Below are 20296 nucleotides of genomic sequence, written 5' to 3' on the forward strand. Positions count from 1 at the left end.
GGTATTGTCTCAAAAAGTTACTGCTCCATGTCCTTTTTCATCTAGTGCTTCCTACATTCTAATCCCATTCAGAAGAACGAAAACTCAATGACAGAGAACTAGCTTGGGAGCTTGGGCATTTAATGCAGCTAGTTGTAAAAGAAGATTGTAAAAACCCCAACAAATCCAGAAAAAAAAGTGAAAAAAAAAGTGTTCTGTTTTGAGGTTACTTTTTCTCAGTTTCTGTGTAAACAAGACATACTAAACCTTCATTGTTCTTGTATGTTAGAACACCATATACATACATGTTCTGACCAGATATGGCCAGCCATGCTATAGGTGTGAAGATAATATTCCTACAAAAAAATAATCAAAATGGATACCTAGGTAGATGAGAAAGACCCAAATTAGCCTTTTTGTTGAAAAGGATGCAATAGGAGGCGGTTTTGTAAGATATACAAGAATACTCATGGGAACAAGGCAGTATATCACGTCAAGCTGCAGAAAAAGGTTTTGGCTTGACATTGAAAAGTTCAAGAAGCGTACAAAGAAAGTCAAAAATCAATAGGTCCTTTGGTCAAGGAACTACACACAAACGTCAATGTCCACAAGTCAGTGAGGAAGAAGAGGGAGCTATGGAGGTCTGGGCCTGTGCCCTCCTCCTTTTTACACTTTGGGCATTCTTGCTGAAGAAAGAGCTTCTGCAGGGACAGATACACCTAGAAACAGACATATTTCTAGTATTTGAAGGATTAACTGTAATTCTTAGGATTATTTTGTGGATAAGAAGTAACATTGATTGGTACTTGCAGACACAACAGAGCTTGGACACAGCAGCAAAATGAGGAAAAGAAATGGCCTGATACGCAGTGTGTGCTGGATTACTGCAAGGTGAATGCTTTGCTTGGACACCTCCTGTGCTATTCAGTTAACCACTGTTAACAGAAGCTGGAACCCTGCTCTTCACTAAAGATGCTCAAAGGGGAAATTGGCCCTCCAATCTGGAGCTGCAGCAGGCTCCCTGGAATGGGATGGTCCCATGAAATCCTTCTTTGGTGTTCCAAAGAATCTGTAAGAAATGTCTTTTTTCTCAGGTAAGCTTATTCTTCAGTGTTCCTTTGTTCCAGAATGATTCCTGCTTGTGTCAAGGTACTTGGAGACAAATAGGGAAAGTGGTATGCAAAATTCTCGCTTATGGCTGTGGTTCCTATAGGCATTGCTTGTCTTCCTGATAAAGATGCTGACACAGAAGATACTCCAGAAATGTACCTTTATAAGCACAAGCAGCTACACTGAATCAGGTTTATTATTTTCAATTGACTGTTCAGATATTTTTCACAAACACAATCAAGTTGCCTTGCTCCTGTGGATCAGGACTAGTGGATTAGCAGCTTACTCTGAGATCTCCTGAGACAAGTCTTTCACTTCTGTCACTACATGGGAGAAGAGTTACATGAGAATTAGCTTTGGTTTCCCCATTGTGGGTTCACGTTGCTCGAAGTTTGAAGACAGAAAGTCATAGTTCAGAGGATAATGTGCCATGTTCCTTGAAGTCCTTACTGTTCTCCCTGTTTTGTTTGGATATTTCCCCCATCTTTCATTTAGAAGAGCTAAAAAAATTACTTGTGAAATTAAAAAAAAAAAAAAAAGGAATGAATAGAAAGAAGCAATACGCAGACTTGGAGACTTGGATGTCTCTAAGTAAGTCTTGGCTATTTGCAAAGAGTAAGATGCAAGTTACTCTTTTTTGAAATGTTTTTGTTTTATTTGTTCCACTCAGGACACATTACTAGGATGGGAAGAGGAGGAGGAAGGGGAAAAAAAGAGGAACACTATTTGATGGTATAAGTATGTGGGGCAGCAATGCCAGCCACGAAAAGGGGACTCTCATCATGGAAAAATGAGACTCTTCCAGCTTGTTTTAAGAAATTCCTTCAGCTCCAAACAGAAACGGCCTCACCCCACCCCAGCAGCAGATTGGTGGAGGAGACCGTCCTGGGGTGTTGGTAGACCCACAGTGACTCTCTGCGGATATCTGAAGCTACTGCAAACGAGGGGCTGCCTGACACAGTTTAGAAGGAGGAGGAATATAGAGGGCAGTTTCCTGCCTGAGAGGGAATAGAGGAACTCGCCTGGAGGAGGCTCAGCTGCTCCCAGCTGCTCCTCTCCGCTCCCCTCACTATACACACCCCGGGCACCCAAAACCAGGGAGCAACCCCTCCCCACCAGGGATGCAGAAGCCTTCTTGATACAAGCAGTTCCGCGGAGTCTTTTTCCTGATACTTCTGAGGCTTTTTGGAGCAATTTTGATGAACCCGTTTTCCAGGTAGGCAGGATTTTCCTCTCCTTTTATAGCGTTTGCATGGCTATTGACGGTTTTCCAGCTGCAAACTGGAGCTTCTGAAATCCCAGCCCGTGCCCTTTTGGGTTGCACAGCAGTTGCTGCTGCCCAGGGATTCTCCAACAAGCTACTAATTTTTCAGGCACATTGTGTTTAGACAGTACCTGCTGTAAAACAATACTTATTTCCATGTGGCTTTCAACTTTTGGATATCTCGGGCACTTTTCCAAGTTCAGGAGTTTATTCGAGGTACAGGTCTTGTGAGCCACAGACTCTCAGCTGCCAGGGCCAGAAGTCTAGAAAATCCCTCTATGGTGACCTGTAGAACTGTTTTTTTTTTTTCCCTGGGACAATTTAGTTGAACTCACCAACTACAACTGAGTGAAGTGACTGCAGTGGTAGTGGCATGGTATTTTTCTGCAGCTGTGAAGCAGAGCAACTGATCTGCGATACGACTCCTCCTTGATTTTTGGATATTCGGAAACAAAGATACAGATTCCAGATTAGACTAACCTGTGATCTGTGTCTCCCGGTTAATGTGGTTTTCATCAGCACAAGCTCCTCTCTGTTCTGAAGGAGAACATTAGTTACTCCCAAGCTAGTTGGAGTGTGTGACGTTGTTGTGCTTGCTTCCTGGGTCTGCTACCTAAGGGGCTGTTTGTGGTGTCGGGGGTCTGCACAAGCACTGTAAATTGTGCTCAGTTCTGGTCGCAAGAGCTGGAGCTCCAGCGGTTCAGTCGTGGCTGCGGGTGCGGCTGCAATCACCAAGACGGTCCTGCAGAGGAGCCTGCTCTTACAGCCGGGTGGAGGCTGCCTCCTCCCAGCCTTCCTAGGGCGCTGGCCTTCTCTCTGCTTGCTTTCTCTTGTATATGTCCCACTGTAATTGCAGTAAGAGAGCTGTAAAAGAGCTTAGACTACCTGCAGCTGTGGGGAGATCTTCCTAGTGGATGGCAGACCAGACACTAAAACTGTGGGACTCATTTGAGTGGATACTCTGACAAATGCGTTTATTCCAAATGAGACGCATTTCTTCTGGTTTTATTTTACTTAGCAAACATCCAAGAGGAACAAAACGCTGTCTGCACATATGGATAACTCCACGGGCACTGCCCACTGGTCATGGCCATGAAAGAAATTGGGACTGAAGCAGAAGTTCAGTTTCAAACTTAATTCTGCATATGACATAATTAATACAATTCTTCCTTTCTTGAGAGAAAATCACTTTTTCTGTCCATAAACCAGCTCCTTGCAGACAGACAGAGTTAGCTTAGAGAGTGGAGCAATAAAATTCATGTAAATATGGGAAAAATTTGCTCAGCTATAATAGGTGTTGTGGTTTTGAAGGAGAAATACACCATGCACCAAGAGGAACTTCAGAAATTTTAATGTGTAGAAGGCAGACCATGGCTCTGCCAGACACATGAGATGGCCTTTATAGAGCATTAAAATCTGATCTGTCTGATAATCTGCTGTGGGTGTGCAACTAAGCGAAAAGTAATTTGCACACTCAAAAGTCATTGCAAGTCATTTGTTTGCCATAATGTTGCATTTGATTCAGTTATTCAGGGTCAGAAGAGGAATCCACAAGTAGAGAACTCGGGACCTCATGCAAGACCACAATTCTTGCAGGGCTTTATCTAAATAACTGCATATATTTTTGCAATGATCTGGTAACAGCCACATCTCCTGGGGTCTGAATGTGGGAGCAGCAAAGGCCTTGTTTGTTTCTGCTGAGCACCTGAGGTAACAGGTAGGAGCACAGCCCCTAATGCAGGGAGGATGGTGCAGCACAGCCTAATGCCCTCAAAATCTGTTCAGATGACCCCAAACCATTGCTTAAGATTCCCCGTGGTTTTTTTTCTCTTGGGGAAAGTGGTGCATCACTTAACAATACAAATACTGTCAGAAGAAGATTTCAAGAGAAATCCTTGTAAGGACGTGCTCCTACAATGTCATGGTCCTACTCTGACAGAGAGAGAAAAGAAGTCAAGGAGGAAGAGCATGCCCAGAACCAAGTATTCAGACATAAGGAGCTCCCAATTTGCATAACATTTTTTTTTTCAATGTTCAAAAATTTTCTTCAACATCCAGAAAATGTGAAATCTGAGATTCCCATCTGAGCATTTCACAACAGGAGGTGGGGCTTTGAGGAAAATGTCAAATGTTATGAGATTTGCAGTAGAACCATCCTGATAGCACTCAGGAGGACAGAATAAGCAGCATTGCCTACCCCAGTTCTGGAGACCCCTCAGATGGGGAGAGAGGCTGTAGCAGCCTTGCCCCCCATGCTCCCAGTCACCGTTAATGGCATCACTGGGTGGGGAAGGACGGAGCATGCCGCAGCCCCTGTCCCCTGCTCACACACAGCAGCTGGCACTGCCGGGGGAGCTGCGCTGAGCTGTGCCTGGCCCTCATACGGGCAAGGCAAGAAGGGGAGCCACAGGGGTGGCTGGAGGCACCGAGTGTTGGGCAGGGCAGCGTGTACCGCGGGTGAAGGGCTGTGATCTCTAAGAAGGAGCCTGCATGTGATGGAGCAGAATAAAGGAGACTGTGTGCTACAGGACGACAAAGGAGTGAAGTGTGCCTGGTGTTTTGAACTACAGTTTTTCTGCCTCACATCTCTGTGTAGAGGCAAAGGCTACAGTGCTTCATTGATGAAGTCCAAAGTCCCAAGGGCTGTGGCCACAGGCAGCCCTGTGCCAGCGTTAGGCCTGGTTGTCCCCGCAATTTAGCTGCACCCTCCAGCTGCATGGTCCTGCCTGGAGAGCACCTCTTCTGCACGGAGCCTTTCTCACCCACGCACACATGGCAGGAGGGAGGGAGGTGGTTAAACCCAGGATGCTGTGATCCATGAGTCAGACACTTGGCCAAAGCCTCCAGTACTCACAGCCTCTCCAAAAGCTGTCGTCTCCAGCTTCCTGAGCAGTCACTAAAGACTGGCTCTAAAATGGTGCTGTCTGAAGGCATGTCATGTCTTCCAGGAGATCAGGACCTCCTGAAGCTCTGCTTTGTGGGGAACGAACAAGATGGGGAAGGCCTGTAGTAAAGTTAGAGAGAGAAAGCTTGATCTTAACTAAAATACCCCCTTAGCATTAAAGTATTTTATCCTTACAGTACCTCTTCTGTTCCATGCAGCACAATGAAAATCAAGCTATGCTGACCTAAACGTGGACTTTATGAGGCCACAGTTGGGTCTCTTTGGAAACAGCTTTGTAACCTCTTTTGAGGGAAAAGAGAAGGACATGTGGCCAAAATTATTGACAGAGACATTTAGGTGCTAAGCTGGAGGCACGTGAGAGGTCCCTTACCATCAGAGGGTTTTTCTTATCTGTGTCTGTGAAGCAACTCAAGTTGGTACTCCTTGAAGCTTTTGTATCTCTGTACCTCTTGTCCCCTCTCCAGGAGCCCTCAAAAGAGCATGGAAGTGTCTCCTTCCCTGATCTAAAATCCATCCTCAGCAATGGCTCTTGCAGGCTTGTTAGCATAAGCCTTAGCACAGGCCTTAGCAAGGAGGAAGGCTGTCTGTGTTGTAAGGATACTGGTGGCACTGATAGTAACTAGTCTTTCCAGCGTAAACGAGTTTGCAGAATCCTATGATGTGCTGCAGCTTTCAGTGTAAACTAGGATGGAGTGTGTCCAACCAGAGAATAACTGCTGACTAGCCTCATGGAGAGAGCTAAGGAAATGCTGGGGGAGCTGAGCTAACTGTAGTCGTCAGGTAATGCTGTTTTCCATGCAACTAAGCAGCGAAGCTGCATTGCTAACCTGCCCTCCCTAACCCTGCCTGAAATGTCAGCACAGCTCCACTCAGGGAGGATAAATGCACTGGGGGGCTATTCAAGCCTTGGACTTTTCCAAAGAGCTACACCCAGAAAAAAAAAAAAAAAAAAAAAGAACTTGTAAGGAAGAAGACTTCTTTCTGGACTGGACTGAAGCCTTCTTTTCATAACGGAGGTCACACATAGACCTTTTTGTCTGGTGTTGGGTTGACCACCAAGCAGAAAAGTAGGTATTGCAGTTCCTGGTCTGTGTGCTGTGAAGCTGACAAGCTAATTAGTACAATTGTCCTCTAGACATAAAACTGAGCATTGACTGTTTCTCCGTGTTCCTTACTGTCGGTAACTTTCACTTGGATTTTCTCTGTGAATATCGTTTCAAACCCTTGGCTCCTCTGAACACCTATATACATTCCCAAGAACTTTTCAGACTAGATCTCCAACTTTTCTGCTGCTTAGGTTATTGTAACCCTACAAAAAAAACTTTTCCCTTGTGCAGTTGGACATCAGAGGCCCAGTGATGTGTTGAATGCTGAAGCTGTGTTTTCCTTCTAATGTTTGCTTATTCACTCCCTTGTCCATGGGTTCAAAGCGAGGGATGTTGTACCCTTTTGGTATATGCAGGCATCACCACACTCACATGACAAGTTGGAAGTGGAAAGGACCTGCTGCATGCCTTCACTTGTGGTCTGGCTGAACAGGTGAAGAAAGTGTGGATGGTTACATGCACAGGGGCCTAGGGTGACAGGATCTGCGTGATCACAGGCAGCTGGACATGCACCTGATAGGAACTGTGAAATCAGAAGATCCCAACACACTGTCTGCAGTTTCACCACCTGATCTTTTCCCTTAGACAGAGAAGGTCAAGCATTTCTAAATCATTTGCACTGTTTGCACCAGGAAATATTTGAATTGCTTAGCTTTCAAGTCTATATAAAAATCTACAGTAAGGGGCCCAGTGATGCATCACGGTGATAGGGAGGTCATATTTTTCACACAGAATTAACAAGAAGCATTGTCTAGCTTTATGTTTTCCTGTCAGAGCTAAGAGTTGGTGTATTGTCTTTAACATGTAACTTGTGTTTTCCTGCAGGCATCTAAACACCCAGGGGAACTGCTGAGATGTTCCGACAAGCCTTTTTTTCCACTCTTCTTTGTTTGACTCTAGTTTCTCTCCGTGCTCAGTTGGATGAGGAGCCTGTTGCCTCCTGTACAGGTATTAACTGAATAATTTGGGTGTCCATCTCCTTTGTAGGCAGCAATCTTAAAGCAACGGCCATGCTCAGCTGTAGAGCCTGCTCACAAGGAATTGACATTGGCACATTATACTTCTCCTGCCCCTTTTGCACTCCTGGGCAACACCCTGGAGCAGTCATCTGTCTTTCTGTAGGGAACACTGTCCTGCACTGAAACTCCCATTTCTGATCTTGAGTGCAGTGCAGAGAAGTAGAAGAGCTGAGCTCTGCCAGTGGTGGCTTCTCCCAGCTGATGCAGTGCTAAATACCGATGAGTCTTCAGAACTCAGATATATTTCTAATGTCAGAAAACAGACTGTTTTGAATTTTACAATTTCAGCACTTCCTAGCTGCAATGTGGAAGAGATGATTTAGGCATCCAGACAGACATTTACCAAAAAAAAAAAAGAAAAAAGACAGTGTTTTCAAGATTGATTCAGTAATGAGCAGATCTGAAGTCCTTCACATTGGAGTCTTCTGACCTGAACACAGATACTGGTAGTGGTAGATGGGACTTGTGCTTTTTCCCGTATCTCATTTATATGTCTCACTGTAATCCTTTTGAAAATGTTTTTAAAGCAGAGAGTGCAACCAGCAACTTAGCGGGCAGGGCATTCATCTATAGTCCAGGAGAGCAAAAGTCATGTCCCTGCTCTTCTTAGTTCAAAACTGGCATTTAGTCCTCAGTGTCCTCATTTCCTCCAGTCTAGGTAGAAATAACTCCTGATTAGAGTTGCAGCACCCTTGGAGGAAGCTGAACCTCATGCCTTGTGCTGTTGTTTGCTCTCTTCACAACTCTATTTGCTCTAATCTCCTCGGTCCAGCTTTCTGGGTAATAATGAAGGGGGTACAGCATTGCATAAACTGCTGTGACAAATTCTGAAAAATTGTCTCCATGCAGAAAAGACGGACTGCCCCATCAGTGTGTACTTCATCATTGACACCTCAGAGAGTATTGCTCTGCAGACTGTGCCAATCCAGAGCCTTGTGGATCAAATAAAGCAGTTCATCCCCCAGTTCATTGAAAAACTGGAGAATGAGGTCTACCAGAACCAAGTCTCCATCACTTGGATGTTTGGAGGACTTCATTACTCAGATGTGGTGGAAATTTACAGCCCTTTAACAAGAAGCAAAGACATATACCTCACCAAGCTGCGTGCTATTCAGTACCTTGGCCGGGGCACCTTCACGGACTGTGCTATCTCCAACATGACACAGCAGTTCCAGAGCCAGACGGCCCGTGATGTGAAGTTTGCGGTAGTCATCACTGATGGCCACGTCACTGGCAGTCCCTGTGGGGGAATGAAGATGCAAGCTGAGAGGGCGCGAGACATGGGGATCAAGCTCTTTGTCGTGGCCCCCAGTGAGAACGTCTATGAGCAGGGACTTCGGGAGATTGCCAGCCCGCCGCACGACCTGTACCGCAGCAACTACAGCATCACACAGAAAAATGCCCTGAACATCGACGAGAACACTATTGAGAGGATAATCAAAGCGATGGTGAGGGACACTGACCTGTGCTGCCCCAGGAGCAGAATGTAATGGGGGATCCACCAGAGAGGGGTGACAAGAATGGAGGCATCGGTGGGGTGGGTCAACTCATGGTGAGGCTCTAGAGAGCTCCTCCACCAAGGAAAATTGTTTTGCTTCTCTTCCTTTTTTTTACGTCCTTTCAACACCAAGGGGTCAAATGGGGTCTTGAGCATATATGTTTTCTCTGGCTAGGTGCCTGACCGGGGCCCCTTGTTTTGTCTCTGCTCCCCTAGGCAGGATCCATCCAAGTCCTGGCTGCTGCTCAAGCCAGACCTGTGCCCCACCTAGGGGCACATGGAGGAAGGGGCAGCACTGGGACCTGTGAGGCTTCCTGAGCCTCCTGCCCACTGCTGGAGTGGTCCCTGGGGCCCCATTTGTGAGGCGCTACCAATGGGGGACTCTGCTCAGGATATGTTTAAAGCTGTAGGACTGTAATCACCTCCTTTCCCCTACCGTCAACCGTCACACGCATTGCCAAGGGTTTGATGCAGTTGTTCTCTCAGAGCTGACTGCCTTAACTGATTCTGTTCATCCTGTTTTCTCCTTTCCAGAAACATGAAGCTTATGCTGAGGTGAGTGAGCAGCATCTGCATTCCATTTCATAGTTTTAGTTGCCTTGCTTGCTAACGAAGACCAGCTTGTACTCCAAAGGAGTGGGCCTGGTTTTACACTGAGCTGCATGGAATGGGGCTCTGCCCACTTGGGGACTGGTGTGGAGCATGGGCACCCATCCCTTTACCCAGTAGTTGAAACGGCATGCTGGACTGTTCACTTTCTACCTTTCCCTCACCTGTGATTTCCCTCATGGCAATGAATACAAGTCTATTGAAGAGACTCATTTCATTATGTTGTATTTGAAGGCATGTTTTATAGGTGTTCTGCAAACTAGAGTTCCTGCCCAGCCACGTGGACAGGAGAGGAGTGTGCAGAGTGGCGCTCCCAAGGGCATGCATGTGCCCTGGTAGCCCCAGAAGAGCAAGCCCACAATCCCATGGCTGACACTTAGCAAGTCCTGTTCTTTGAGCTTGAACCCAGAGCCAAATCCGTAATGAATGTGCTTGTGGCAACTTCTAACATGGGGGTAGATTTTTTCAATGTGCTTTTTGCTGCCTCAGCTCTGACCCAGCTGGAGCCTGTGGTAGCTTTTACTGCTGCAGTCAGGGGGAGAGGCGTGGAGAGTGCACGCTCTGAGTGGAGGCTGGCTGAGAACATGCAGCAGAAGGCATGTTGCAGCACAGTGGCTACACTTCGTGTTTAATTTGGTGTATTTCAGTGCTACAAGATGAGCTGCCTGGAGATCGCAGGTCCTCCTGGTCCCAAGGGACTCCGAGGGCAGAAGGTAGGTTACTCTGACCCGTTGGAAGAATAACACCAGTGACCGTTGCAGACACTGCAGAGCCCCTTAGATCTCACCTCAAGTGAGCACAGACAGGTCTCAGGCCTCAGATATAGCTCCCACATGCGAAATAGTTGCCCGGCATCTGACTTGGACCTGGGAGACTGCAGGGCCGTGCCGAAAGGAGCACACACCCAGCACCAGTGTCTCCTCATGTCCATGCCAAGGCCAAGGGACCAATGTGTACAAAGAGACATCTGAGCATCAGCTGTCAGGAAAGGACCTTCAGCACCTGAGAAGCTGTGCAGGGACAAGAAGAGCAAGGCAGAAGTTGTTTCCAGTTCTCCCACTGCCCACAGCAGAGCCCTCTTGTATGCAGGGTCTCACTCTACCCACAACCCAACAGAGCTCCAAGCTCTGTGGAGCCAGGCTGTGTGTTCCCATCCCCATACAGCTGCCCCAAGTCCTGTAGGAACCTGATGCTACCAGAAATTGACTTTTTCTCCCAGTCATCACCAAGTCCTAACCTGTGGTTTGTTTTTTCCCTTAGGGTGCAAAGGGGAGCATGGGTGAACCAGGCTCCCCTGGTATGAAGGGACAGCAGGTGAGTTGTAAAACTACCTCTCTGTCACAGTAAGGAGCGCAGTCCTGGTGCCAGCTGGGGTTGCATCTGTGCCTTGCTTGAGGTAACACTTAGTGTCTTCTTTCCTTAAGGGTGACCCAGGTATTGAAGGTCCAATTGGATACCCTGGTCCCAAGGTAAGAATCATATAGTCAGAAGCCGAGCAGTTTGCCTTCATTGTATTCTTGGTAAAGCAGGGGGTGAGTCAGGCTAATTTCCCACTGCTCGGCATTGCTTCCCTTTATGTCACTCCCCAGCATTCCCCTGTACTGGGGAAAGCAGAAAACACCCACCAACCAGTCCCTGAGTTGTGCACTTGAATGCCACTGTGGCCTCCTTTAAGGGGTTCTGTAAATCTGGCTGCTTTACTTCTGGCATTTGATGTGACTTCAGGAATTATTGCTAGACTTTCCCCCCGGAGAGTATCAACAGCACTGGGATCCTTCTGCTGCCTGTCAGTAGGCACGTGTCAGTCTGGGCCGGCGCAGAGAGCTCTGCTCCTCTCTTCCACCTGCCCGTTCCCACCCGAGATGCCCAGCATGCCGACCGGCCCTGCTGCCTTTGCTCCTGCTCATTGCAGGCACTAAACAAAGCATCTTCCCTCTTCCCTTTTTATCTTGCTCCAGGGTGTTCCAGGGCTGAAAGGAGAAAAGGTGAGAAAGAAGAGCCTGCATGGTATGTCTGGGCACTGGGGGGCACCTTTTTTCTGCAAAGAGGGAGAGTTCAGCTGTGATGGGGGGAACAACTACCTCCATTGCATGTAACTGAAGAAACAGGGAGGGATTTCAGGCACCGCTCAGAGTCCTGTGACATGCTGATGCTAAACCGTCTGCTTGGGAAGTGGGGTAGCCTGCTTCCAGCGTGGAAGGAGCAACTGCACCCAGTGATTCCTCGCTCAGGCACAGGTTGGTCCTGAGCTGGTGCAGACCTCTCTTCTCCTTGTGAGGTCAGGGAAGTACCGCACTTGGCACAAGAAGAGGGTCTGGAGACTGAGGGGAGGAGCTCCCTGGAGAAAGGGGTCCTGGCTTCCACTTCTGGGAGGCCAGGGAGGGACAAGGAGGTTGCAGAGTCATTTGCAGAAAATGCTGCCTGAGAATCCACAGTCTTTGTGCACCTGAAGGAGGGAAGGAAGGCTTGTCTGAGCACAGGCTGGTGTGGTGAGCGAGCGTGGCTGACTACTGTCCTCTTCTGTCCCTAGGGTGAGATTGGATCCGATGGACGGAGGGTAAGAGCACCTTTTCTGACTTGCATGTTGTTCCAACTACAAACCCTTGAGTGTGTCAACAGATCACTGATCCCTCTTTTCTTCCCCTGATCCCAGGGAGCAGCTGGTTTGGCAGGCAGGAACGGCACCGATGGACAGAAGGTAACGGCATGGAGTGCCCCCTGTAACATCACTGCTGTTGTTTTATTTGTTTAAGTCCCTTTGTCCCCACAGGTTGTTCCCTTTCTCTCACCCCCCACACTTGGTTTTTGGCTCCTTCCATCCCAGTCTGACTGAAGTTTCTAAAAACTTATTTGCACGTTATTCTGCATGTCCTGTAGAAATATTTGAGCTAGCTGGAGATGTATTCATTCAGGTCACAGAAGTGCTATCCCTTAGAAAGCTCTTTGCAGGAACTCGATATATAACCCAGGATGCCTTCCAGCTGCAGGATGATCTGGGTGTAGATCGCTCATCTTGAGTGTTAGTGACCCCTAGAGGACATTTGCACAGAAATGTTTGCAGAAATTTGGTTTTCAAGGCAGTTCCTCAAAGAATCTGAAATTTTCTCTCTGAGCTAATGTTTGTTCTTAATATTAAAGCCACATTCAAGTACCTCATAACAAAACCCCGAAATCCTCTGTCCCCTCTCAGGTGAGTGCAGAGGGATATGACCTACCCCCTATTTGCATGCTCTGCAAATGTACCAGAACAGGATAGGCTAAATTTATACAGTTTCAGCTGGCTTTGCTCACAGGCCAGCACACATTGGTTTTGTTCTGTACTTTGTCTTACATCCTCAACAAGTACATCTGTGAGATCATACCAATTCTCCCCACTTCTAACATGCCTGCCGAAGCTGTAAGACAGAAGCTTAACACGTCTGCAGGGGGAGCCCAGGACAACACTCAGGACTTTCTAAAGCCCCCGCACTTTTTTCCTTCTCCACTTATTTCTGCACACCACAGACAGCAACAATCCTGCTTAAGGAATACTCTTACTATTTGTTCTGTAACTGATCACAGGTATGGCCAGATAGTGATGTTAAAAATTAGTAACTGTTAACAGGAAAAAACTGTGTTTTCCCTGCAGACACTTAGAGCTTTTGTGTCTCTTTCTTTTGAATGCTATTTCTCCAGGGCAAGCTGGGTCGAATTGGACCACCAGGCTGCAAGGGAGACCGTGGTGACAAGGTAGGGATGCTTTGCTCTTTCATTCAGCACTTCAAGCGTGCAGCCCCAGCTTTAGTTGCACAGGCAGAAAGATATGACTAACAAGAGGTTACTGCCCCATTTTCCTACCTGTTGCATGATGTGATCCCAGGTCTGGGATCCCCAGGCCTGCATTTTTTGTGCCATGGGCAGGAAAGCTGGAATCTTCCCTCTCCATATACAGAGGAGCAGCTGCTCCCCTCATCAGCACTAGCAGCAAGCAAAAACTGAGTTTCAGTCTCTAGAGAATGACTTTACGAGTGAGTTGGTTTGTTCTGCAGGGAAAATGCACATGGTTCTTTGTCCTTTCTCTCCCTAGGGCCCTGATGGCTACCCAGGAGATGCAGGAGACCAAGGTGAAAGAGGAGATGAAGGCATAAAGGTACAAGTACTCCGAATGGCCAGCAGAGAGTATGGACAAAGACCACCAGTGGCAACAGCTACACACCACTGCCTGTATTTACTCTTAAATCCTTCATACTCATGGAGTAGATGGGTTCTGTCTGCTTGGCTTTTGGATCCTATCACCAGATGCAGGAGCCAAGGGAAGACCCTTGCTGGTCCTGCACCTTAGGCTCCAAATGGTGCATGTCAGCAGTGCACAGCAATGTGCTAACAATGTAGACAATGATCACTGCTCTCTTGTTTCAGGGAGATCCTGGTCGGCCTGGTCGCAGCGGACCCCCAGGACCTCCAGGAGAAAAAGGGAGCCCGGTAGGTTCACACAGCACTTGTGTCTCCTCTGTCCTCCTAGGGACTGCTCTATGTGGCATGGAGCAGCAGCAGCAGCAGCAGCTGCTGGTCGTGGTACATCTGTGGCCCGAATACAAGTGCACCCTGATGATTCTGCAAACTAGCCACCAGCACTGGGAAAGCACAAGGAGTTAAAAGGATTTACCTTTCTAGCTCTGCATCTGTGCTCCTCTTCCCATCTTGTCCCAGGCAGAAAGGCTATGGTGTGCACCTTGACCTCTCTTCTGACAAATCCTATTTCTTTTTCTTCTTCCAGGGACTTCCAGGCAACCCTGGAGCTCAAGGACCTGCTGGAATCAAAGGAAGAAAAGGTGAAACGGGACCCCCTGGACCCAAAGGAGAGCCTGTAAGTGTCTGAATAGCTCCCTGGAAAGTGGGTATGCCGTGAAACCTGGTCCAGGTTCATGAATGAGTGCTGGACAGGTCATCGGGAAAGGAAACAGAAACCTATTTCTGTGATGTCTGAGCCATGAGGCTGAAAAACTACTTCATTTAGCCTGCCTGCCTTGCTTTCTGCATCCCAAAAGTCATGCAGATGCTGCTGGCCTTGTCTGCCACTCCTGATAAACCCCAGTGTGAGGAGCTCATCCCAGTCTGCACACGGGGGAATAACCTCTGAGTTTGTCCTGGCGGTTGGCACCATGTGGTCTCTATCTGGCAAGGAGCTTAAACAGCATAACAGCACAGCTCCACCAGCACCACATGGCAGAGCCCAGAGGGTGGAGATCAGCTTGAGTCCTTGTGCAACATCCAGAGGGGGAAGCAAAGCCAGATGAGCTGGAAGTAAAGCAGAGTATTTAATCTTGAGGGAATGAACCATGAGTGTTTGTGGTCACTGTGACGACCACTCTTCTGAAAGAATAGTCTGGATGTGGCTTCCCAAAATCCAAAGGCAAGACTCCCCCAAGCAGTGCCATCATGGGCATCCCTGCTGCCCTGCTGCCAGGCACAGACTCTTTAAGGGGGCAAGGAGATGTCTCTTGGGCCAGGAGGGAGAAGGCAGGGCAGCCAAGTGTCACCTCAGCTGGAATCCATGTTGGCATCCTGTTTATGTGACCACTTTCTGTGTTTTCCAAGGGTCGACGTGGAGATCCAGGGACGAAGGGCAGCAAAGGCGGTCCAGGGACCAAGGGAGAAAGAGTGAGTAAAGCAACTGCCCAGACCATTGCAAATGAGCCCAATGTGCACAGGACTGACACACGTGATGCTCTACTGCCCAGACATGAATGCCCAAAGCCAGAGCTGGGAATTGAAGGTACCAGTGGGATCTGCTCCTTCTGTGCCTGCTGCCTGTTCTGCCTTTAAGGAGCTGTGACAGTCACCCCCAAAACCAGCATATATGGCCTCCACTTCCAGGACTTGATCCAGAGATGAGTGGGGATGAAGGGCAGTAAAGCTGCCTAAGAGTTGTGTTCAGAGAGCACACTGCCCTGACACTGCTTCTCGAGCCAAGAAGCACCAGATCTGAGAACAGTGTTATGCCTCCTCACTCCAGAGAGGACTGCCACACACAGAGACAGAGGTGGAGACGTGCCTGACAAGGTGTATTTTTATCTTCCTCACAGGGAGATCCTGGTCCAGAGGGTCCTCGGGGCTTGCCCGGTGAGGTTGGAAGCAAAGGAGCAAGGGTAAGCACAGAGCAAGGGTTCATGATAGCCAGGAGGGAGGGAGAGCGCTGCTGCCAGCCAAGGCAGCTTGCCAGGCTTTGCTCCTCACACACATCCCTGGCAAGAGGAGCAAGATGGGCTATCTGTGCAGTGAGAGCTGCAGATAGGAGGCCAGGACACTGATGTCTCCAGAGGTGCCAAAGCCTGTTGCACCACTCAGAGGGGTCTGCCTGTACCTGCTCCTACATATTCTCACCCCTCGCTTCTTGCTTTGCTTTGTAGGGAGACCAAGGACTGGCAGGACCCCGAGGCCCTTCAGGTGTTGTAGGAGAGCCAGGGAAGACGGTAAGTCACTCTGGGGCATCTGTGTGACCGTGCCCTCCCTCTGCAGTGACAGCTGGCGCTGCCAACATAAGCTGGCTGCATTACCCCCGCTGAGGGATGCCTGCGTGACCTGTCCTCAGGGAGGCTCTAAAACTGGCCCAGGGGCCCCCAGCTAGTCCTTAATGGGGGCAAGGAGAAATTGCAGGACCCAGGAGCCCCTGCTTTCTGAGCTGAGCTGAGAAACACTTCAGGATCTCCCTATAATAACTGCACCAGAGAGGATCCTACGGTTGGGGAAGATGGGGGGAGGTCGCCTCACATCGCCTTAGCAGCCCATTTACCCAGCGTGGTCCCTGGTGCAGGCAGGGAGCTGCAGGAAATGCCCTCACCCACGCCCACCAACTCTGCCCTGCAGGGATCACGTGGGGACCCTGGAGACTTGGGCCCAAGAGGAGACGCTGGACCACCAGGACCAAAGGTAAAGTCCCTGAATGCAACTCAGCATTTGAACGAGAACATCTTTGTGTGGATTTTTTTTTAAAGACAGTTACTGCTGCAGAAATTTTCTGACCTACGTATGTGTCTCAGAAACAGGAAGGCTTGATCCTGAGCCTCCCTGTGGACAGTGACTTAGGTCTTGCTCCAACCAAGGCAGCTCTGATTGCATCCTTCACTCTGCACAGGTTCAGGGTTGCCCCAGGCATGTCATGGCCCCAGGACCCCATGCCCTCACTCTGGACAGCCGTTCCCATTGTTTCAGGAGCAAGCAAAGAAGTGATGGCTCCTGGGGGTGTTTCTCCCCAGGGAGGGGATGAAAATGGCTCTGGTCTCACCAGCATTGCTGGGGTTTGTAACTCAAGTTTGAATTCTGACAGATCTTTCTCTTTATTTAACCAAAGGGTGACAGAGGCAGGCCTGGCTTTAGCTACCCTGGACCCAGAGGACCACAGGTATGTATGCTTCATCCAATGAAGACAGGCATACTGCCGCAGCATGGGAGGAAGCCTGTTTCAATGGAGGATAACATCAGAGTTGAGCAGCCTGGGCAAAGGGGGAAGGAGGAAGAAAAATGAGGGCCACAGGAAAGTGAAGTGAAGGGGGGTGAGGAAGCAGCTTTTCAGTGTCAGTTCCAGCATCCCGTTCTTGTCCCCACTCCTGACCCCCGTGTTAGGGAGATCCTTCCTTTGCTCCACAGGGGTTGAACCTGGCCACAGATCCCCCAGCCTCGCTTTGGGGGCACTGGGGACCCCAATGTGACCACAGTGACATGGAGGTGGCTGTGCCCACCACCCCAACCACCACTCCTGTGTTATGCCTACTGTTTAGCTTTGTGCCCCTCATCACAGACTTCGGGTGTAAGTGTGAAGCCCATTCTTTCTGACCCATCCATTCCTCTTCCCTCACAGGGTGACAAGGGTGAGAAGGGTCAGCCAGGGCCCAAGGTGAGTGCATTTGATTTCTTTTGTCCTGACCCAAAAGCTGAGTAGTTGCCTCCCAGCCCTTGGGGTGAGTGGCCGAGGAGACAGTCTTCTTGCAGGACCTGCAGCTGCAGAGCCTGGGTGTATCGTCTAAGCTTGTCTCCTGTGGAAACAATGTGAAATATGTTTTGCAAAACTTCCTTATTCTTCAGTCAATGCTTGTGTAAACACCATTTATTTGCTCTGTACAGAGCTGCTGGTTCAAAGGGTGCTCCTCTGGGCCAGGCAGGCCTGTGTTTATGATGGCTTCACAGCAGTTGTTCCGTCTGAGTGCATCCATATGCGCTCTGATGGATCTGTTTTTCCCTTCTCCAAACAGGGAGGAAGGGGTGAGCTTGGACCAAAAGGAGCTCAAGGGACAAAAGGAGAGAAGGGGGAACCGGTAAGCAGACCTCTGTGTCACCAGTGCACACCTGCTCATGCATGCCCTGGGTGTGTGAGGTCAATGGCTGCCTGAGACGCGTGGCAAGGAGCCATGTCCTACACCAGTGCTGTGTGCTGCCAGCATGCACACTTTGCTCTCTCCTGCTTGACTAATGTAGCCACGTGCTGGAGATGTTCCCATGTCTCCAAGCTCAGCAGTGGCAGGCTGGTGACCATAGCTGGCAGGGCTGTGCCCTGATGAGTGGCTCAGGAGGAGCCCCGATCACCAGCCTTGCCAGGAAAACACTCAACCTTTCTCTGTTTCTCTCCCAGGGTGATCCTGGCCCAGCAGGTGAGCCTGGATCTCGAGGACCAACCGGTGAGGCAGGCCCAGAGGTAGAGTACCGTGCCGTCATGCCTGAGCATCTGCTCCGGCACCCTTCTCCCTTCCCCTCTCCTCTCACTCCCATACAGCTCTAAAGCCCAGAGGGCCCCAGCAGCTCTCCCCGCAGCAGGACTTGCTGGAGGGGATGTCTTCTGGCTCCAAAAGAGGCTTTCCTACCCTTCCTATGGCTGACCTCTGCACAAAGCCAAGTTTTTGATGGTGCTGATGTCTAGTTCCCAAAAACTGTGCCTGAAATCCTTGTGCTCTTCCTACAGGGGACCCCCGGCCCACCAGGAGATCCTGGCCTGACTGTAAGTAGGGCATCTCTGCACCCCTGGGTGCTCTTCCACCCTAGGCAGCCTCAGTTTTGCCATGTGCAGCCTGAGAACGAAGCAGGGCACTAAGTCCTGCTGCTGCTTGGTGTGGGAGCCACAGGGCAGGCCTGAAGCCACCTTGCCACGAGCAGAGACAGGGTGGCCTGTGGCTTCCCACGGGAGCCAAGGAGAGAGGGGAGCGGGTGGCCAGGTGGGAAGGGAACGGGGAACCTTTCCCTTTGGGAGGGAGCGAGGCACTCACCCTGCACCCCTTTACTGGCAGGACTGCGACGTGATGACCTATGTGCGAGAGACATGCGGGTGCTGTGGTGAGTGGACTATTCCCTTTCTTCAGAGCTGAGAGCCGTTGTTGGGCAGGGGGACAACAACTCGATAGATGGTGAAAGGGGCCAGCTAGAAACACTCTGCCTTTTTGCCCTCAGAGGCACGCAGGGGAAGCTGGACTTATGTCCCCAAATTTCTCTCTGCCACTGCAGATATAAAGTTTCACAGTGTAGATGACAGGATAGTGTATTACACAGTTAGGTTAAAAAGGTTTCTTTTGCTATGTCTTGACAGAAAGATGCATGTAAAATCCCTATGCTGTCAGCTGCAGGCAGCACCACAGACCCTGTGGATGGCTGGTTTGATATTAAATGTCTCCATCTTCCCACAGATGGTCTCTTCTGCCATAGCGGCTCATTTGCACCATTGCTGACCTTTGTGATTTCCTCCTTCTCTCCCTCTTCCCAGACTGTGAGAAGCGCTGCGGTGCCCTGGATATCATGTTCGTCATAGACAGCTCAGAGAGTATTGGTTACACCAACTTCACCCTGGAGAAAAATTTTGTTGTCAACGTGGTCAGCCGGTTGGGCTCCCTTGCCAAGGACCCTAAGTCGGAGACAGGTCTGGAGTGCGTGTGTGTGTGGTGGGGAGTGGCAGAAGGGGGCACCGGGAACAGGGTCTTGGATCACTCCAGCTTCCATATTTCCGGATTTGTCTGTAGCTGCCCTAGTCTGCATCCATATGCTCAGCATTTTCACAACGGTTTCTGTTCTTCTCTTTTCAGCTTTGTAGGCCAATTGAGCAATTATTTGCTAATATGAAAGTTTGCTGACTTTCTCCACTTTTCATTTCAAAGCCAAGTAATGTTGAGGCTTCATTGGCAGGAGCCCGTGTTGGAGTGGTGCAGTACAGTCACGAGGGGACCTTTGAAGCCATCAAGCTTGATGATGAGCGCATCAATTCACTGTCAAGCTTCAAGGAAGCAGTGAAGCGTCTGGAGTGGATTGCTGGAGGCACCTGGACACCTTCTGCCCTGCAGTTTGCCTACAACAAGCTCATCAAAGAAAGCCGTCGAGAGAAAGCCCAAGTGTTTGCTGTGGTGATCACAGATGGGCGCTATGACCCTCGTGATGATGACAAGAACCTAGGAGCTCTTTGTGGCAGGGATGTGCTCGTCAATACCATTGGCATTGGAGACATATTTGATCAGCCAGAACAGAGCGAGACCCTGGTCTCCATTGCCTGCAATGAACCCCAGCGAGTCCAGAAGATGAGGCTCTTCTCAGACCTGGTGGCAGAGGAATTCATTGACAAGATGGAGGACATGCTTTGCCCAGGTCAGTACCTGTCCTAGCACTTATGGGAAGTGGAGTTTTCTGGCAGTGGGGTTTGCAGACACTGTGTCCCAGCAGGTCCCAACTCACAAGTTGAGTCATTCATGGTGGGTGGACTGACCTTTATGTAGCCCTGAATAAACAGTCCTTCCTCAGATAAGAGTCGGCCTTTTGGGCTGTTGTCCTTTCCCCTTATGAGAAACCTGCCACTCTGAT

At 49.3% G+C, this 20296-nt stretch overlaps 1 protein-coding gene across 2 annotated transcripts in view; it reads left to right on the top strand.

Annotated features, from left to right (window-relative positions):
- Positions 1 to 1984: 1984 nt before the first annotated feature.
- The window catches only part of COL6A2 (collagen type VI alpha 2 chain), a 29245-nt gene continuing 10933 nt past the window's right edge, over positions 1985 to 20296 (top strand). For both annotated transcript variants that reach the window (XM_080600190.1, XM_080600191.1), the window contains exons 1-26: positions 1985 to 2305; positions 7190 to 7312; positions 8233 to 8831; positions 9416 to 9436; positions 10138 to 10203; positions 10751 to 10804; positions 10915 to 10959; positions 11449 to 11475; positions 12021 to 12047; positions 12144 to 12188; positions 13166 to 13219; positions 13557 to 13619; positions 13889 to 13951; positions 14247 to 14336; positions 15068 to 15130; positions 15556 to 15618; positions 15880 to 15942; positions 16337 to 16399; positions 16821 to 16871; positions 17328 to 17363; positions 17719 to 17781; positions 18096 to 18158; positions 18423 to 18458; positions 18745 to 18790; positions 19215 to 19367; positions 19631 to 20083. In XM_080600190.1, coding sequence (XP_080456316.1) covers positions 7219 to 7312; positions 8233 to 8831; positions 9416 to 9436; positions 10138 to 10203; positions 10751 to 10804; positions 10915 to 10959; positions 11449 to 11475; positions 12021 to 12047; positions 12144 to 12188; positions 13166 to 13219; positions 13557 to 13619; positions 13889 to 13951; positions 14247 to 14336; positions 15068 to 15130; positions 15556 to 15618; positions 15880 to 15942; positions 16337 to 16399; positions 16821 to 16871; positions 17328 to 17363; positions 17719 to 17781; positions 18096 to 18158; positions 18423 to 18458; positions 18745 to 18790; positions 19215 to 19367; positions 19631 to 20083 — 2401 coding nt within the window. In that variant the 5' untranslated portion in view covers positions 1985 to 2305; positions 7190 to 7218. The remainder of the gene's footprint in view (positions 2306 to 7189; positions 7313 to 8232; positions 8832 to 9415; positions 9437 to 10137; positions 10204 to 10750; positions 10805 to 10914; positions 10960 to 11448; positions 11476 to 12020; positions 12048 to 12143; positions 12189 to 13165; positions 13220 to 13556; positions 13620 to 13888; positions 13952 to 14246; positions 14337 to 15067; positions 15131 to 15555; positions 15619 to 15879; positions 15943 to 16336; positions 16400 to 16820; positions 16872 to 17327; positions 17364 to 17718; positions 17782 to 18095; positions 18159 to 18422; positions 18459 to 18744; positions 18791 to 19214; positions 19368 to 19630; positions 20084 to 20296) is intronic.

The sequence above is a fragment of the Anser brachyrhynchus genome, assembly GCF_964034855.1.
Source record: "Anser brachyrhynchus genome assembly, chromosome: 7".
Lineage (NCBI taxonomy): Eukaryota > Metazoa > Chordata > Aves > Anseriformes > Anatidae > Anser > Anser brachyrhynchus.